Source organism: Pinus tabuliformis, chromosome X, assembly GCF_031772625.1.
Source record: "Pinus tabuliformis cultivar Carrire ecotype Pingquan chromosome X, CPIR1, whole genome shotgun sequence".
NCBI lineage: Eukaryota > Viridiplantae > Streptophyta > Pinopsida > Pinales > Pinaceae > Pinus > Pinus tabuliformis.
Window position 1 is genome coordinate 546,801,771 of NC_142308.1, and position 20,156 is coordinate 546,821,926.

Consider the following 20,156-nt stretch of genomic DNA (forward strand, 5'->3'; position numbering starts at 1 on the left):
ACTGTTTCAGCTCATCGGATGGAGGCAGTCTTCAGCTGCGTGCATCAGAGGCAGGGACTACAGGGCAGACGGTGCACCCGGAGATACAGTCCATCCTTGACCGGTATGCCATAGTATTTGGGGAGATTCCGCCGGGTCAACCACCGGACCGGGGGTTTGAGCACACTATTGAGCTTGAGCAGGGCATACAGGCAGTGATTACTACCCCCTATAGGCATCCCAAGGCCTATCAGGACAAGATAGAGCGGGCCATTCAGGAGTTGCTGGCTCTTGGGCACATCCGACCGAGCACGAGTCCTTTTGCTTCTTCTGTGGTGTTGGTGAAGAAGAAGGACGGTACATTGAGGATGTGCATTGACTACAAGGCCCTGAACAAGAGGACACTGAAGAACAGGTACCCCATACCCAGGATCGATGAGTTGATGGATGAGTTGAGAGGAGCACGGTTCTTCTCAAAGATTGATTTGAGATCAGGGTACCATCAGATTCATGTGAGGGAGCAAGACATTCCCAAGACCTTCTTCAGATGTCACTATGGGCACTTTGAGTTTTTTGTGATGCCCTTTGGGCTAACCAACGCCCCAACCACATTCCAGTCTTGCATGAATCACATCTTCCGTAGTCACTTGAGGAAATTTGTGTTGGTGTTCTTTGATGATATACTCATTTACAGCAGGACGTGGGAGGAGCATCTCCAGCATATTGAGACAGTATTACGCATCTTGGAGGAGCAGCAGTTCTATGCCAAGCTCTCCAAATGTGAGTTCGGGTTGACGGAGATGTTATACTTGGGACACATCATTGGAGTGGACGGAGTGAGGGTCCACGAGGAGAAGATTAGGGCCATCAGAGATTGGTCGGAGCCAAGAAACGTGACGGAACTTCGAGGATTCATTGGCATTTGTACTTACTACCGGAAGTTCGTCAAAGGTTTCTCACAGCTTGCTGCACCCCTAACAGATTTGACGAGGAAGGGGGCATTCAGTTGGTCGGATACAGCGCAGCGAGCCTTTGACAGGCTCAAGGAGGTTATGAGCAGCTGCCCAGTGCTTGCATTGCCAGATTTTACGCAACCATTTGTTTTGGAGTGTGATGCGTCGGGAGAGGGGATCGGCGCAGTATTGATGCAGGGAGGTCACCCTATAGCCTTTGAGAGCCGGAAGCTCCTTCCGCATGACAGGTTGTTTTCTATATACAACAAGGAGATGCTGGCCATCATGCATGTATTGGCTAAGTACCGGCAATATTTGGCGGGGAACAGGTTCAGGGTGAGGACTGATCACAACAGCCTCAAGTTCTTTTTGGAGCAGAAGCAGTTGCAGGAGAGGCAGCAGAAGTGGATCAGTAAGATCCAAGCATATGATTTTGACATTGAGTATGTCAAGGGTAAGAACAATGTGGTAGCAGATGCCCTTTCACGTAGACCAGCCACGTTGTCTCTTATGAGCTTGGATACAGACTAGAGGGCTCGACTCTTAGTAGAGTACTCCAAGGACAGGTTTGCATGTGAGATTCTGGACGGGCAGGTGGCAGATGACAGGTTCAGGGTGATCGATGAGATCATCTATTACAGGGATCGGATCTTCTTGACTGAGGGGTCTCAGCTCAAGAAGAAGATACTCCAGGCATCATATGATTCACCATTGGCAGGCCATCAGGGGTTTACCAAAACCTACAGGGCCATTAGAGAGAGGTTCTCCTGGAAGGGCCTCAAGGAGGACGTACTCCGGCATATCAGGGAGTGCGATGTTCACCAGTGGAACAAGGGAGAGATGAGCCATCCCGCGGGTTTATTGCAGCCGCTACCCATTCCGGAGGGAAAATGGGAGAGCATTTCGATGGACTTCATCACAAGATTGCCCACGGTACAGGGCAAGGATTGTATCTTTGTCATCGTTGACCAACTGACAAAGCACATGCATCTCTTTGCTATATCCGCACACTACACAGCAGCACAAGTGGCCGAGCTGTTCTTCAGGGAGATCTTTAGGCTACATGGTCTTCCTAAGACCATCGTCAGTGACAGGGATAGTCGTTTCATGGGTGGGTTTTGGCAGGAGCTTTTCCGATTGGTGGGGACAGAGTTGACTCCAAGTACCAGTTATCACCCACAGACGGATGGGCAGACAGAGATAGTTAACAAGTGGCTGGAGGGCTACTTGCGTAACTATGTCAGTGGGCAACAGCGAGCATGGCTGAAGTCGCTGCATCTGGGCGAGTATTGCTACAATACTTCACATCACATATCCATTGGTATGTCACCATTCTATGCCTTATATGGGTATCATCCTTTATCTTTTGTTGACGTGATGTTTGGTGACAGCAGGGCTCCTAGAGCCAAGATTTAGATCCAAGAGAGTCAGGGTATCCTCCGAGCTCTCAAGGATAACATGGCTACAACGCAGAACTAGCAGAAGCTGTATGCCGACAGGGGTCGGGTAGAGAGGCAGTTTGAGGTGGGGGACATGGTCTACCTACGATTATAGCCATACCGACAATCATCACTGAAGCAGAAGGGGGCTGAAAAGCTCAAGCCCTACTTTTATGGGCCATACAGGGTGATACGCAAGATTGGACAGGTTGCATATGAGTTGGAGCTGCCCCAAGGCAACAAGATTCATAACATTTTTCATGTATCATGCCTGAAAAAGGCATTGGGGCAGTAGGTAATAGTGACAGATGAGCTACCACCTATGGATAATGAGGGGCATTTGGTATTGCAGCCGGAGGCTATCATTGATACCAGGGAGACGCAGCTGCGGAGCAGGACGGTCCGGGAATTCTTGGTGAGGTGGAAGAATTTGCCGGATGAGGATGCCATTTGGGATAATGAGAAGATCTTACAGCATCCATCACTTCAGTTGCTTGAGGACAAGCAACATTTTGCCGAGGGAGACTGTAATATTCCTAATTAGCCCCAGCTAATTGGAATATTCAATTTTGCCAAAATTTGCCTTCTATAGTTATTTTGTAAATAAAAAAGTGAGAGGGGGACATAACTCACTTTTAGAATAAAAGTCACTTCCTAGTAGCACAACGTTGTGACTTAAAGGGAGACCCAAGGGGGCCAAAAGGGGGACGCAGAAATGGAGCCCACGCAGACACATGGAGGGACTGCACAGGAGGGGAGGAACACGTGGCAAAAGGGGAATCACGCAGGAGAAGGTGAGCATTGGGATTGAGAGAGGCAGAAGCTATAAAAGAGAGAGGATCCCCCTCATTTTGATCATTCAATTATGTGCATTTTGAGCTAGTCGTTTCGACTTTTGAGCACGCTGGTTGTTTAGCTAGTCTGCAACACTGTTTAGTGCATTGAGTGTCTCCGTTCGGAGATCTCACCCTTAGCCCCGGGGGACTTCGAGTGCCTGCTCGGGCAAGGTATTTCCATTGGCATTTCAGCAATAGATACTTCAGCATTTCAGCAGCAGTTTATCAGCATTTTGGAGGACTGCGCAACACTGAGAGAGGGATGCAGTTCTGGAGGACTGCGCAGCACTGAGAGAGGGACACAGTTCTGGTTTGGTGCTGGGAGGTAGAGCAGGGGATCAGCCCTTGCAATTGGAGAGTTTTTGGCAGGGGTTTCAGGCATATTTCTGGAGGGTTGCATTCAATGGCAGCGCAGAGCACTGAGAGACTGCGCAGAACCCCAAGGGGGTGATTTTCAAAGGTCAGCCATTCTGGGAGACCTTTCTGGGTTTTTTTGGGTTTCTTGAGTAGAGTCTGATTCCAGAGATTCAGCTTTTTTTGAGGAAGGGAGAAGCCCCAAATCGTCATTTGATTTCTAGCAGCAGCAACAACATAGCAGTTTCCCAGCAACTTGGACGCAAATCAGAGAGGGGCCATTCCTTCGCTATTCTGAGCGTATTTCTTCACTTGCCTAGTGCAAGTAGAGGTGCCATCTTCCTTATCACCTCCTGTACTCATTTTATTACTCAGTATAATAAAATGGCTTAGCATTCTCTCTGCATTTCTTGTGTATCTGCTTATGGTTTATTTGATATATATCGTATCATTATTATTTGTACCTATTTGAGCATTCTCGGCTATTATACCACTTGTGTGTTTCTATTATACTCTTAGACAGAGTCTGGAAAGGGCCAGGTAGCCTCCGGATCTCTTCCTCTTTTTAGAGGCAACATATCTGGAAAATGCCCTCCCAGTCCATCTCTGGTTGGAGTTTGCTTGTGTTTGAGGTATATTCTTGATAAGGGATATTACAGTAGATCCTACCTCTGTGGCCTTCAATCCCAAGCTCCAATCTCCCCTTACAAGCTCCTCAAGCTCCTCTCTCCAAGCTCCAAACTCTCTTGTTCTCCAATGGATGAAGTGAATAATGGGAGGGGAGAGGGTCCTGACTCCTTTTATCCTTTCCCCCTCCCCTTTCCCTCCATTTCCTCTCCCTCTCCATCATCGATCGTCGCCCCTCTCTCTCGGTTGCGTGGCCTTCTTTTTCGGCGCCGGACGAGAGCGCTTTTTAAGAGGGGGAGCAATCGCTCCCTGACCGCTCCCCCTCTTAACAATCACTCTCGGAGCATAGGGGACTAGTCAAGGAGCAACCACTCCCCTAATTGCTCCCAAAAAACCAAGGAGCGTTTCTTTTTAAAGGGAGCGCACTCCCGACTAGCTCCTGAGTGAGTGTGTGCAGTTGGAGGGTTTCAGCGGCATGCACATCACTCTTTGCATGCGGTTAAGACCTAGGGTTTGAATTTTCAGTTGACCGAAGATTTCTCCAGTTGACCGCAAAGTTCAGCAGTTGACCGCAGATAGTGACAGTTGATCGCAGGCTTCTGAATCAAGGTTTTGGATTATTAGCATTGTCGGGTTCATCTCATGGATAGTGTTTAGTTGATTTTGCTAGATAGGTCTATGGTTGTTGATATGGATCATTGTACTCTCTTTTGTTGAATCATTCAATGACAATCTAATAAGAAGAATAATTTTAAAGGGTTTTCCCCGTAGTGGGTTTTTCCCTAGTCTCCGACCAATCCTAGTGTCTCTATGTCTGAATGTTTTTCTTCTATAGCTCCTTTATGTTCTGCTGCATTAATGATGATGTTGTTCTTTCTATATAATTGCATATGTTGCTAAATAATGTTGTAAATATGAATAATGATATGATGTTATGGGGTGAATTTAATGTGTAAATGAAGAAATGAAATTATCTAAAGCAAAGAACAATATAGCCGTAATAAAAAATTAACACTTGGGCCCTGGTTAAGTTGCCTAGCCCATGATGAAACCACCTTCCAATTACATATAAGATCCAATATGCTTCCTCGCCATCATGTACAAGAATTCATTAGTGCATCTAAGTGAACCAAGCTTGTTAATCAAGGGCACAAATGAGACTTCATAATGGGCTTCCCTTCCAAATTTTGGGCTTTAAGCATGTAATAGTGTTACCTCCCTAGGTAGGAGTGGCTAATAAACAACCCTATTAGGTGTTCCCATCCCCTAAGGGGAAAGACATGTCCAAGGTACATCCTTCAATTGATAGGGTTCATGTGAATAATGATGAGGTGGATAGGGACACAAGGGTCTCAAAGCCAAATGCCATGGGTTCAAGGATGGTAATGATGAGGGATGTCCACATATTTAGGTGTATAGATGTAGGAGGGAGCAATCATGGATACATGAGTTACCCTAGCCTTTGTTTTTCCACCCTTCTTCATTCACCTTTTGCCTTTTCTTAATTTTTTTCTTTATATAACTGCTCGGGAACCAGGAGATGAGAGCATGTTGTGTATGATATAAGCAGTTATTACCCCCTTAAGGTGGGGCAGTTCATCACCCACCAGGTGTTGGGATGTGCATGGGTTCCTTAATGATGTGAGGGCACTCATGGGGCCCTAGGAACCAGGGTGATGGCCATAATGAAGGGGTAGAGCTCATGTTTTGGCCTTTTTCCACGCGCTAATATAATGTCCCAACCATCGTTTGTGTTTTATAATATTTTTTTCTTTTGTTTCTTGCTTGTGGCCATGATATGCTTTTAACCTTTTTTCGCTACATCAACCTTCGAGGCAACATTTCCAAGGTCGACCCAAACATGTGGACAAGGGGAGGGGATGTACTAGTGCCTTGTGCACCTAGCGGTCATGTGGACCTAGAGAGGGAAGATGATGAAATCGAGCTTGTAATATGTAGAGGGCGGTGAAAAGAAAATGGGACCGCGTTTTCAAAATTGGGGTTTCCCAAGTAGTACCCTTCCTAAAGCTATAGGCCAATAGGGAGATCCCACAAGACTAGGATATAGGATTAACCCCCCAATTAAGGTGAGGGAACAAGACTATAGTCAAAACCCGTCCTTCTTCCAAATCGCCCAATAATCCATGCCCAAAGTGCCCAAGGAAAAACAAACATAAGCACCCAATTTAGGATTGGATGGCCTACCTTCAAACATATGCTCTTGACAAATGGGCGAGGGGACATATGACTGGCTCAAGGGTTGTCAAGGGTTGTTGGCTGCTGACTAAAGACAATTCTAGGAGAAAAAAACTCCTATGGGGTCACCCACTTTTGGTGGGTAACAGGGCCAATTGCCTTTCAATCCCCAAACTCATCCTCAACAACCAATTTCGACATTTCTTTACATCATCATCCTCTCTAGATCAATATTGAGTACTTTTTGCTTTCATTACTCTAGCTTATCCATATCTCTTTAAGTACCTGGGTCCTGTACTTCACTTCCCATGTTTTTGTATTAGCTTTATTAGATTTACTAGCTAGGTCTTTCACGGTTAGTTATAAACATAGATCTTCTAATTTTGCATCTTAATAGAAGTTGCTTTGCACTCCCAAATTGTACTTTAAATTCCTGAATGCACACTTTAAGTCTCATTGACCTACTTTTGTGATCTTTTGTTGGACATTAATAAAACTATATTATCTTATTATCTTATCTATAAAAGTAGCAAGGAAGCATACCTTTTATAGAAGAAGCATATGTTCATTTAAGCATTGAAGACCATACCTTATTTTGTTAAGGTTAATCCCTAATCATATCAAGACTAGTGATTCCAAATGTCACTGTAGCATCTCCAAAGCAGAGGAAAGGAGAATTATATTTGTAGGTGTCAAAAATTGGCAGCTAAGGGATGAATTTCCTTGAACAAAATTTCATTATGACTATTCTAGAGTGACTTTCTAAAAATAGAAATTCATGTCTATCATTGCGACCATAACTTTCCAAAATGTGTAACCTTGTTTCAATTGGTAATCATATATATATGATGGAAAATCGCTTAACTTATCCTAATCAATCTCAATTGTTTAATTTCCATTTAATCATCAATATATATTTAAAATTATTATTATTATCTTTATGATACTATAATATTATTATTAAAATGAAATTCCATGTCACCTCTCTTACTCGGCACTAAATCATGCCACTTCACATCTCTCTCTCCTTGATGGTGAATCGAACTCTCTCCTTCAGTGATATGTTACTCTCTCTTCCTCTCTCTCTTAAATGCTCTTACGCACCTCTTACACTCTCTTAAACACTTTAATGACTCATCATAAAAAATTCCTCTTACACCTCTTTAATGCATATGTTACACTTCTCCTTAATGGCTTAAATTACTAAGGCATGCGTACTCCCTCTTGATGGCATAAATTACTAAGGCATGCGTACTCCCTCTTGATGGCATGAGTTGCTAAAGCAAAGCATACCTCCTTGAAAGAAGAGGATGAACATGAGAAAGAGAGAGTTAGAGAGACTAGAGAAGGATTGTGAGAGAGAGAATCCTGAAGAGCAGATCTTGGTGAGCCAAAGTAATTCAGTGTTTGCATCAACTACAGCTATCAAAGATCTTCTTCAGATTTGGGTAAAATTCTTCTTTCTCTCATTGTGTTATGTATCTCTGCTGAACAATTGATTTCTAATAGAAGAAGAATCTGGTTGGGTATTCCCCTTGTGGGTTTTGCCCTAGTCATTGGACCTAAATTCTCAGTGTCTACTTGTGTTATTGGTTGTCTTCTATTTTGCATGTGGTTTATATGGTGTATGTTCTATCTACAATTTCTTAATTAATATTTCAGAAGAAAAAAGTTTTGGAATAAGTAATTATTGCAGCATAGAATGTCAAAATTTCAACAGCAGGGGCACAATTTGACTTTTGCAGCAAAGAGATTGAATAATATCAAATGATAAAAGGAAAATATTTCATGAGGATTTCAAAGGGAAATACTCCTTCATGAAATGTTTGTATTATCAATGATCATGCTATATATAGAAGCGATTACAACCAAACAATCACAAACATTCATGCAGATTTGCAAACCTTTTATGGAGGAAAATCACATGAACATTTGATTGCCACATAAGAGGTGGAAATCATAAGAACCTTCAATTATAGGCCAGATTAGGTCTCTCACTACAGTGAAATAACAGGAAAATTAACAAAAGAAAGTTGTTAAAAGATGAGAAAACTTGTGGATGAATCCCCTTGGTAATTTTGGATTCAGACATTATCCTATTGCAGAAGGAGACGGCATCAGCCAAGGAATCACTGCTACCTCTATATTTATGAAACATAACAAGTTAGAGGAAGTCAACATCAGAGCAGGATTAATTTTAAAGTAGACTGTGTTTGGTTCAATTTGATTTCACACAATCAGCCTCCAGAAGGCATATGCTTATATACAAAAGACATGATGCATTGTCTTTGACATTCATTTTTAAAATTGCATGTTATTTCTCATATATTTCCTACTAGATGGTTCCTCCAGGATTTTGTTGGTGCAGTCTGAGTCTAGGGAGGTTCAGCTTTCTTCTTGAATGTTTGGTTTATAGCTATTGCAGTAACTGAAAAAAATTAGTGGTCATTTATGGCTCTTTTACACTCTCAAGAAGTTAATCTTATGACAGAGTACACTCATCCATATGGTGATAAATTACGTTGTAGCATTAGGTATTGCAAACAAGGAATGCAACTTACAAGAAACAACAGATAGCTCACAGAACAGGGTGTTACTCAGACGGTTGCTATAGGGTATTACTAGAACAAATTGGTCACCTATGTTACAGTATCCATCCTCCCACCAATTTGGATCCATATATATCCCCATCTGGTATAGATACAGCTTAGATACATGTCCATTGTCCACTAAGAAATTTGAACACAAAAAGGGAAAAAACAATAAAAACCCTAAAACAAAAGTGGACATCAGCTTTTCAAATACACCTAGGGCATTTATATATCCAAAATTTAGCAAATATCCTTGATAGCCTTGATTATGATATAGTTGTAGATAGTACATATACATTCCTGGATAGTCCATGGTTAAAAATATGAAGAGGTCACCAGCTCACTCAATAGCTAACCAATTGGTTAATCGTTATACTCAATTTTAAACATCAGTATATAAATTTCTATAGGCTTAAAAATTATGATTTCAAGGATTACAAAAATTCTGTTGTTTACAATAGCTGAATTCATAATAATCTGTCCGTTAACTGCAACATGTTTAGCCTCCCAAATATAAGATTTTGCTTCAACATTGCATTCTTGAATGTTATTCCTGCAAAAATTTTAATATGGTTGTCTATTCTTATTCCATAGTGGTAATTAATAAGATATGCTACTAATTTTCTGCATTCTACAATGTAGCTTCATAGCAACAATGTAACTTGCAATGAATTCTGCATATTTATAGGGGCTGATGAGGACATGTATCTTCTGAACAAGGTTAGCGGAGTGCAGAAAGTTTGCTGAGCATCTTTTCTAGGTGAATGTAAATTTCTCGACACTCAGAGGACTTGCTTTATGACTTGAAGGAACTAGATGCTTCGGACAGTAAATGCATGCACTGCATTCCAGTCAAGGTTTTGAGTATCAAGCATGCACAATATGGTGGAAACTTACATGATCAGGCAACAAAAGATACAATACTGTGGTTGTGGGTTTACATATGGGATCATGGGCTTTTTCATCTGGTTGCAACTTGTGCCAGCTTTAGAGGGCTCATAGAATACATTGTTAACAGAATACTAAGACTTGTGACAGAAGAAAGCAGGTTCAGGGCAACTTGATGCGTAAAGCTATAGTCCGTGATGAAATGTTAACAAAGTACAATAGAGGTGCAGGTTTGCAGCCAAGTTGTTCTACACTACATATCTCAAAAGATCATTGAGAGACAAAGTATACTTCTATTTCTATCTAGAATTACTTCTGGTCTATCCTTTTGTTCATAACAACATTCAAAAATGAAGAGAACAAACAGACAGTCTATACTACAGTACATGTTGTGAAAAGTATTGAGGGACAATACACTTCTCTTTCTATCTAGATCACCTTCCATTCTATCCTTTTCTTAGCAACAACATTAAAAAAACGAAAAGAGCAAAGAGAGAAACTATTTATACCACACATCATGTTGCGGGTGTATGTCAATGTTCCAGCTGGTGACAGGAACTTTGACACTTCTCCCTCAAAACCCCACTCAACAACAGGTGTTGCTTCCTCAATCCCATATCCACTTGTCCATGTAACTGCCATCTGTATATAATGATTACTGAGTTATTGGAGCAAAGAGAAAGAAAAAAAAAATAGCCTTGTAAAAGCCCAAAATTTTACCTTCAACCAAGTAAATTCGATGCCTGGTTTTGGAAAAGTAGATTCTTTTCAAAATTGGCACTAAATATCTCATACTAGATGCTTATTACTTCAAAGCATGAAACTTAACCTAAATTTTAATATAGAATTAAAATCGTTTTTAGTTGATAGCTTTAATAAGAGACAATGAACAGAATCTGTATCCATGTTATAGAATTTGCAAAAACAGGCTGCTGTAACCAGAGATCTTCTGTATTTGCTCATTTACTTGAGATGCATTCCCTGAATATACTATAAATTAAATGCTAGGCATGTTTCCCAGGGAAACCTGGAAAAGATTCAGTATCTTCAAATGATGTCAATAATATTTCCTTAAAAGTAACTTTATAAACAAAAGCAATAATAAAAAATCTACTATAAGAAACTACCAGTATTTTATCAATAATTAGGCTCCAGCATGGTCAAAAAGTGCATTAAACAAATGTATCTTTAACACAAACTATGACATACAGTCCAAGGGGATACTCAATTAATAGCTTGTAGCATATTTGTAGAGTATGTCAAAAATCATGTCTAAGACCCAAATTCTGCTTTTCCTAATTGCCTATACAACAACAATAGTTATTGTTCTTTTCTACAATGTTTCTTGAATACCATCGAAGATCAATCTGCATATGGATTTTGTTGTCTCACATCTGTTTATTCTTTGGCACTTCCTTTCTGAATATTTGGTGGCATGGCACCTTAAATGTTGTTGACACTTCACTTTTCCTGAGTTACTATCAAAGAAAAACACTGATGAGGCAGGAACACAGCGAAGAGACATGAAATATTTTGCAAACTCAGGCTTTATTTGTTCACTCATTTATATTCTCTGGAACTTGCATTCTGAATATTTGGTGCATTGCATATAGTGAGTCTTGTTGAAGAAAAGTGTAACTAGGTTCGGTATTTGTCAATATAATTTTGATCTTTGTACTTGTCAAGAAAAAAAAATATTGTTTTTATAAATTATATGAATGAGTTTCTTGTTCATTCCATAGATCTAGGAAAGTCAAAGAGTCAAAATTATGTTAAAGAGCTCTTCTTGAGCATTTATGTAATGTACATGGGTCAACCTAGTGTCAAGTAGCCCTCCAAGACAAGAACCATCCTTCAAAGAAGAAGACTGCAAGCAAAACAATGAAGAGAACATCATGTCGGCCTCAAAATATGTATATTAATGTAATGCCGGCTCATATAAAGACACAACGATTCACCTGGACACATCGGCTAATTATGGAGGACGAATTACTATGAATACCCAGCTAGGGTATCCGCAAAACTGCACAAAAAGAATCTCGGATGGGTGCAGGTCAGAATCTCGGATGACACAGTGGGTGCAGGAGAAACAGAATCTCGGACAAGACTCTGTAATCTCGGATAAGTTCAGATAGCTCGGACAAGAGTACAGTGGACAGTATTCAGATGGATAAGGTGTTACAGGTATCTCGGAGAAGGAGCAGTATAACGACTCGTGTGGGAGAAGGGTCATGTCTCGACTCTCAGCATACATATGAAGAGAAGAGTCAAGGAGAGACATTCTTTATCTCGGCCTACTCTACACAGACTCGGCATCATCATAAGGAGAAAGATTACCGTGATCTCAAAATAGTAAACTATGTCTCAAGAACACAGTCATAACCTCGGCATAATTGCAGTCATGATCCTAATGAAGACAAAGTCAAGACAGTGATGAAGAAGGTGTAGTCATCGTGCAGCAGTGATCTAGCTGAAGAAACAGTCATGGCACAACAACGATGATGATGATCTCAGCAGTGACAAAGAAAAGGATTGGTGTCTTGGTCTTGGAGTGGCATAGTAGGTCAAGGGTCACAGTCTTGGTATTCGTCAATTGGAATCTCTATAAGAAGAATTACATGCGGGTTTTCCTCTCCAAGAGGGAGAGGTTTTGGCCCTGGCAAAATGCCAACTTCTTGAGTTCTTGTCTCTTTGTTTTTGGTAGCAGTTTGATGAAGTAAACACTCACACTAATAATAAGAAGAAGATCAAGCTAAGATAAATTGTAAAAGAACTTCACAAATTGTTATCAAGTCTAGAAGAATCTTACTAATGCTAACTGCCCTAGATTCTTCAAGAAGTCTTACATAGTTGTCTACACTATTTTTGTGTAACTATTAAAGAAAGCACTGATGAGTAGCAACAACTAGGGAAAGAGACGTATGGAGTATTTAGTAAACTACCAATGAGACATATTCCAAGCATTTTTTTAGCATTTTGCAGGTTGAAGAAAGACAGTTGCTCATAAAGAGCTAAGTAAGACTGCCGATAAAAGTTGTGACCTAATTATTTTATATAGAATGAGACTGCTCTGCTTTTACAAGAGTTCCATCATAAATACACTAGTACCATGCAAGAATATATATTCATAATTGAAGCACAACAGTAAAGAAGAGTGTTTCTCTACTTCACGATGCTCAAAGATCCATGTAATGCACTATATATGCTCTTGCATCAGATATAAAATGAGAGTAAAGTTGAAAATAAGTTAGTGGGTATATATAGTACTACCCTGCCTTTAGGCACCCTAAACGAAGACAGCTGTATGGGTTTAGGCCCCCAATATGGGATATTGCTAACATGGAGCCATAATGTGAATGCCCACAATAAGACTGGCATGCTTGGAGGCTCAAAAGCATACAAGGGGTACCTTCTAAGAGTAACGTGGCATCTTTTTCCTTTATCAAAATCTTCAATAATAATTTTAAATACCAGATCAACTACTTGTACATTATGTTCTCTCTGTTCATAATAACATGGCTGTAACATTCAAAGAGAAATGCTCTGGAAGAAGTGATCTAGAAATTATCTATCCTATGAAAAAACAAATCTCACAAAGTTTATATACTTAAAAATAGTTATTTTTGTCAACAGTGCTACAAGCTTGGGTTATATATGATCTTTAATGCAGTAAAATTATGTACGGAGTCACAGACAACATTTATCATGACCAATATATATACTGGTTATCCTCCGATGTCTTTATTTAATTTCCAGAAAGCCATTAACTTTGTTAGAATGTTGTATGCATGCTTCCTGTTACACCTTGTTACCCCTCAGTTTCACTTTAGTAGTACCTCATTTTCTTTGCTAGATATGTTCCAGCATATGAGCAGATCCTGTGCCTATCTTGATGATGTGAAAGCCCAGAGTACCGTTCTCAGATGTGATATCATGATGATTTGTATTATTGTATCATGATCAGCCAAAAGTGTGACCATTGTATCTTATGTATTGTACTAAAGCATGCTTAGTGATATATGTAAAATGTTTTTTCATGTAGGTGGTTGCTCTAGATTCTTTTTTGTTTGTCATGGCCCATCATCTTAGTCCCCATTTCAAGATAGTCTCTGCCGTTACGGCTCATACTAACCATCACATCAAGGTCATTTATGGCCAAGGTGGGTGTGCAGTGTCTTGGAGTAAATCTACTAGGACTCGTGACTTATGGAACCCCGAGGGTTTTTTTACTTTACCCTTATGTAAAAGTATTGCTCACGTATCGTAAAGGTTGTTATGCCTTGAAAGCACACTTATCTTATGTCTAAGCATGGATCTCCTTATGTATTTGTCATGCTTTGGCCTAGCTGGTCATATCCCTAGCACTTTGGGGAATCATGACATGTCACTATCATGTTAGGTTGCTTTACATATTTTCATACGAAGGCACGGCTCTCAAGGCACCTTCACAGGTCCCAAGGTAGTTCACAATGCCCTAGGCACTTTCATGCTACTCTTCATGTACTTGGACCACCCATGCCATACCACATCACAAAACTTGGAATGTTCAGCCTTTTCACACACTTGAAGGCACGTGTCACATAGTTTGAAGAGATGTCTACCTTGGAGGATGCATTACTTAGTCGTTAGGGCTTCTATTTGGCACATGTGGACCTTCTTGGGCCTCTCTTGACTTCCGAATGTTGTTGCCATGGTTTAAAGATGAGATATGCTTTGGAAACCTCCCATTTGACAATTGGAGCTGATTTTAGGAAAGTTGTCCCTTCATTGAGCCTCCCTTGTGCCCCACTTGCACATATTCCTCATTTTGACCATAGACGTTGGCATATCTTGTGGATCCTTCTTCACTAGAGAGGAATATTGAGAAGTTTATCTTGCATTATGGAGGGACATTGGACTCCCTTGACTTCACCTTGTGGGATGCCTCCCTCTCTTGGTGTAATATTGTACATGTGGCACATCTACTTTTGTATTTTATGTATTATTTGACTTTGTCTTCATAGTTAGTTGGAAGACAAGTCTTATTATGAGATCTCCTAGGCTAGATCCAAAGGAGATGAAAATAATATCGTAATAAGAGGGTTGTTAAAACCTTCTCTATAAAAGAGGTTCCCCCTCTCATTTTTATTTGTGAATGATCGGCTACTAAGAATGCTAATTCGTTGATTATCTACCTTTTGAGGTGTTTGGCATCAATTCTTGAAGCTTTATATCTTGGTGCATAAATGCTTATTGTGAATACTCAAGTTTTCTACAAGTTAGTGAGATCAATTGTTGGAGGGTAAAGTCTACCACTTGGAAGTAAAGCATTTTGTGGTAACTGGTCTCCTTCGTCCTTTGTTAATTTGGTAAGCATTAAACTCCTTGCTTGGTTTATCTATTTTAGGAACGCTGGCAAGGGTATTCATTACATTTATCAAACTATAGTTGATCTTGTTGCTGAAGGTGCTCCCTTGAGGACCCATTCTTGTAGGGCTCTAGTCTTCATTTTTTATCTTAACTAGATAGGATACTATTGCGTCCTTTGGCCCTGGTCTCCTCATCCTAATCCTTAGATAAAATAGACCACTTGTCTTCTCCCATTAACCAACAAAAATTAGAAAATACCAAAATCCTTTTCTTCTTTTGTTCATAAATAAATCTAAGAATAATATTGAAAATCCTAAGATAGATTGCCTTCCTAGTCTAGTATTAAGTTAATTGCCTGTTTCATTTTCTTTACTAGCTTAAGTTAGGATTTTATCCTAAATCTTTATTCTTAAAACTGTAAGAAGCAAATCAGCTCCAAGGATGTGTATTTAAAGTTTATTTTTCATTCCTTGGGTTGTTTTCATTGCTTATCCAAATCTAGGAATTGCACATAGAAGGATAAAATTCAGATTTATATAAATCCTAAGTCTAGGTTTAGTGCATCTGAAGAATATCTAGTCCTAGACTCGGAACTAATTGATGTACTAGAAGGTTTTGTCAAGCTTTATCTTCTTTTCTAGTTGTGAAATCATCTTGAAGTTGATGTTACTTGCATATCCCAACTTAAAGATATTCTTGGTAAATACCAAGTTACTCTTGGTAAATCCTAAGGTAAATTTACGTTGTGATTCTTGTTATTTACATTGGTTTATTTATTGTGGACTTGATTCAAAGCAATTTGGGTTGTTATTTACTAGATATCAATAAACCCTAATTCATAATGCAAGACGTCTTGCATTAAGGGTGATAATCTATCTTCTTGGGTTGATTCTTATCTATATTTCAAATCTAGAATTCTGCAATTAATCACTCATAAAACAGAATCAAAGATTAAGGACTTGCCCTCAACTAAGCAAACAATTGACTTGCACTTAAAATCATATCACCTAAGATCATTTGGTGTTAAATGATTGCATATCTTGTTGTATCATTTGGCTTAGAGTTGTTTTTTTCATAAGAGATTTCTTCTAAGCAGTTATTGGCTTGGGATGTTAAACAAAATATGGAAAATCTGGGTCCTCTTTACTGCATACTTCATAAATCGAATTTGGAACTAATTTACTGGTTTTCTAACTCACAATATACCTAAGTGGATCATTGTGGTTTATGCTCTTTATCTTGAAGTCTTATCTTAAAGCATTGAGTCACTTATTTGGGGAATCCTATGCTATATATATCTTGTGGGATTCATATATTGAAGTAAACCCTTGCTCTAATTGATTAAATAATTAAGATTACTTAAGCTCTAATATTAATAGATTAGGGATAACCCCCTTGGCCTATGAGAGCTAGCCGAAATTGAATGGGGAATTGTCTTGATGAGACAGTGGCACAATTCCCATCCATTACCCCAAGGTGGTATTTGTGGTTTCTTTCCACTTGGATGCTAGTTTAGGTAGTAACACATCTCATATTGTATGAGGTTCCACATTGTGATTTTCATCATATTGATGGAGATTCATTGTTGGTATCTTGGAGCATTGGACTGACTTGGGGTGATACATCTTCATGGAACCCCTTCTCTTCATGGCATTGGATCATTTGATGGAGGTCTTTGGTTTGGGTGAGTCTCACTTCTCCTTGGTTGGATGATTGTGCTTGTTGGTTTGGTGGTCTTCTCACATGTGTTTGCCTTGTTGATCACCCCTTGGTTGCATATTTGATGGTTTTGGAACATGCTATCTCATTATAGTGTGGTTTGGATATACTTGCTTATCTTGGATGTGCTACATCTTGTTCATGGATGATGGTTCTAGTCCCCCCAAGGGGTTAGATGATGATGGTATTAGGAGGTAATGTTTCATGATATTGTTGGAGTTTCCTAGTGACTTTTAAATGGTGATGTTCTATTATTTGTGTCACTATGAGGGGTGTTCTCCATGGTCCTATTGTGTTGGATGTGTGGTGGGGGCATACTTGACGATTGGATGGGTTCGCAATGCTATTGTCCCCTTCTCTTTGTGATGTTGATGTTGTTGGATGATGTGTGGTGTGGTAATGTACTTTGCCTTGGAGGGATTTCCTTGGGTGATATGACTTAGCATTGTAACATTTGCAAGATATCACCTAGGTGGAATGAGTTTTATGACATTAGCACCCTTGTGGATGTTCCGATGTACTTTTTCCTAAATTTGAATGAGATGAGGAGGGAATACTACATACATCTTTGGTCATCAAGCCTTTTTCAAGGTTTGATGAGGTAAAATCATGTTATAGTCCTTTGGTAGTGCACCCTTGGTTCAAGCCTAAGTTGAGATTTTATTTTATCATTGTGTTGTTATCATGGTGGTTTTTGCTAGGAGATATAACTTGTTTGCATGGTACAATACTTGTTGCAATGCACCCCTCTCATTCGTTCACATGTTCATGTTGATTTAAATAGTTAGTATAACTATTGGGAGGTGTTCCTATGGTTTTATTAGAGAATTAAAGTTTATGTGCAACGTTAAGGTTGATTTAATCTATTTTATTCATGTTAAGATTATTTGCTTGAGCACCCTACTTCACTTGGTAGTTGTTCACACTCTGAGGGGTTTAATTGGAGGAAACTTAAGGTTTTGGATGCAACACTCCTCTCTTGGGCACAATTATATGCACAATTTATGTAATTGTTAGAGAGGTTGGCACATTTCTCTACAGTGCACTTTGTCTTGTGCACATGATTTGGTGGAAATGAGTGGATGATATTAGGAAACAACACATAGTATGAGAGCTAACCACTTTGGCACTTCTTCCTAGGGCACATTTCATATGGAGATATTTTATTACTTGTTTAGTGGTTGAGGTAGTTAGATGGCATAGTTTTCTAGGGTGCACCTCTCCTAGGTGCTCTCTCATCTTTATTGCATGAATATTTCAGTTACACTCGTCATCTTTTGACCTTCATTGGAAAATGCTCTCACCTCTTTGACTTGGTATATATATTGTTTTATTTGAGGTGGTTATGGAGGGTCTTTTTTGAGAGGCATGTGGCATACTTGGAGGGCCACACGTGACGCATTGTATGCTCTTGCTTGGTCTTATTTCTATTATTGGAGCATGATCTTGGAGAAGACACTTGTGGAGATGGTCTACTTGCTATTGTGGGATTTGATGACATTTCTTGTGGAGCGCTCTATCTACTTGTGTTAAAATTGGCAACTAGGGCCAAACTCCATGTGGGTCATCTTATTAATGGAAGCTGATATTTTTCTTGGATCCCTCTCATCGAGAGGTGTAGGATTGATCTAAAGATCATCCGATTCCGATAAGTATTCAAGGAGATATGAATTTATTTGTGTTATGGGACAATTCATGAAGGTCGCCCAACAACCAAATAAACCCCACTTGTGCTCAACGTTTTAGTATAAATAGAGGTGACCTTCAAGTCATTTCAACACACTTGGGATCTCTTTCTCTCTACTTGTCTTTGGGTTTTAGTAGGAGAGATCCTAAGCGATAACGCTGCCCTAATCCAGAGAGCAGAAGTTGGAACTGTCGGGAACTGTCGGAACAGCCGGGAAAGCTGACGCAGAGGGCAAACGCCGGAACTGCCAGAACTGCTGGGAACTGCCGAGAACTATCGGAACTGTCGGGAACTGCAGGTACTGCCGGAACTGCTGGGACTGCCAGGAACTGTCGGGACTGCCAGAACTGTTGGGAACTGCCGGGAACAACCGAAACTGCCGGGAACAACCGAAACTGCCGGAACTGCCGGGAACTGTCGGAGCATCTGTCTCCAAAGGAGAGCAGCATGCAAGGGATAGCTAACTAACATTGGGACAATTGTATGGTACTTAGCAGCAAATACACCAAGCATGCAATGTTACAGCAAGCAAGCAAGGGACAACAAGCAAGCAAGGTGCGGCCAACACATAGGTCAATATGGAAACATGGTGCAACAATGGCACATTATGCAGTACAGTGATGGATACAATGATGATTAATGAAGCATGATGAGATGCAGCATAGTGATGATGGGTACAGCACGGTGAGGTGCAGCATGATGACGAAATGCAGCACAACGATAGGTGAAGGAGTCACCTTGGAGAATCAGTTGAAGGAGCATGTCTTCAACTGATCTCATGTATCATCTTCTTAAAGATGATCTATGCTCTTATCTAGATAAGTCAAAGTGTTGACTTTTGTTGTAAACGTACTATCTCTCTCTCTCTCTCTCTCTCTCTGCTGAACTATTGAAGAACATATAAGAAGAATTGATCAAGGGTTTCCCCACATTGGGGTTTGTCCCTGGCTAGCACCACATCTTGTGTCCTCTTGTCTTGGCTTGTCTTCTGTGATTTATATTTATGTTCTATCTGCAGTTTACTTTAATGTTGATGTGATTGCTAATCTGGAAAAGATATTTAGCTAACTATGAAAATTGAAATAAATTTCTCTAGCATAGAACATACCTAAAATTTAACATGGTATCAGAGCTGAGGTGAAGACAACACCCAAGCAAGAGTGAAAGAGCAATCACCGAAGACAGTTGGGAAAGGACAAAAGGATCAGTGGATTCCTCATCCCTCTTCAGATTCACCGAGGGTGAAGTCGAAGCAGAGAATATTATCAGAATAGCACAGCAGAAGTTTTTGATGGCCTACCTAAAGATCACTTCATTGGGAAGTCCGGATCTAAGGGTGGAAGGAAAGGCAGATGCCTTGTTTGCAATAAGTTCGACCATTATGCGAAGGAGTGTCTGAATGGCAGAGACACATCTCTTGATGAAGATAACAATCATTCCAGGGACATCTTCAATGATCAAATGAATGACAGGTAATGCAAGTCATCAAGGAAATGGCCGACTCTTCAAAGAAAGCAAGGAACCCCAAGAATGAAGAA

The 20,156-nt window shown here is 40.1% G+C and overlaps 1 protein-coding gene across 3 annotated transcripts in view; it reads right to left on the reverse strand.

Annotated features, from left to right (window-relative positions):
- LOC149141164 (nucleotide pyrophosphatase/phosphodiesterase-like) overlaps positions 1-20,156 on the reverse strand; it is a 78,959-nt gene that overhangs the window by 32,922 nt on the left and 25,881 nt on the right. For all 3 annotated transcript variants that reach the window (XM_089447662.1, XM_089447659.1, XM_089447661.1), the window contains exon 7: positions 10,373-10,505. In XM_089447662.1, coding sequence (XP_089303788.1) covers positions 10,373-10,505 — 133 coding nt within the window. The remainder of the gene's footprint in view (positions 1-10,372; positions 10,506-20,156) is intronic.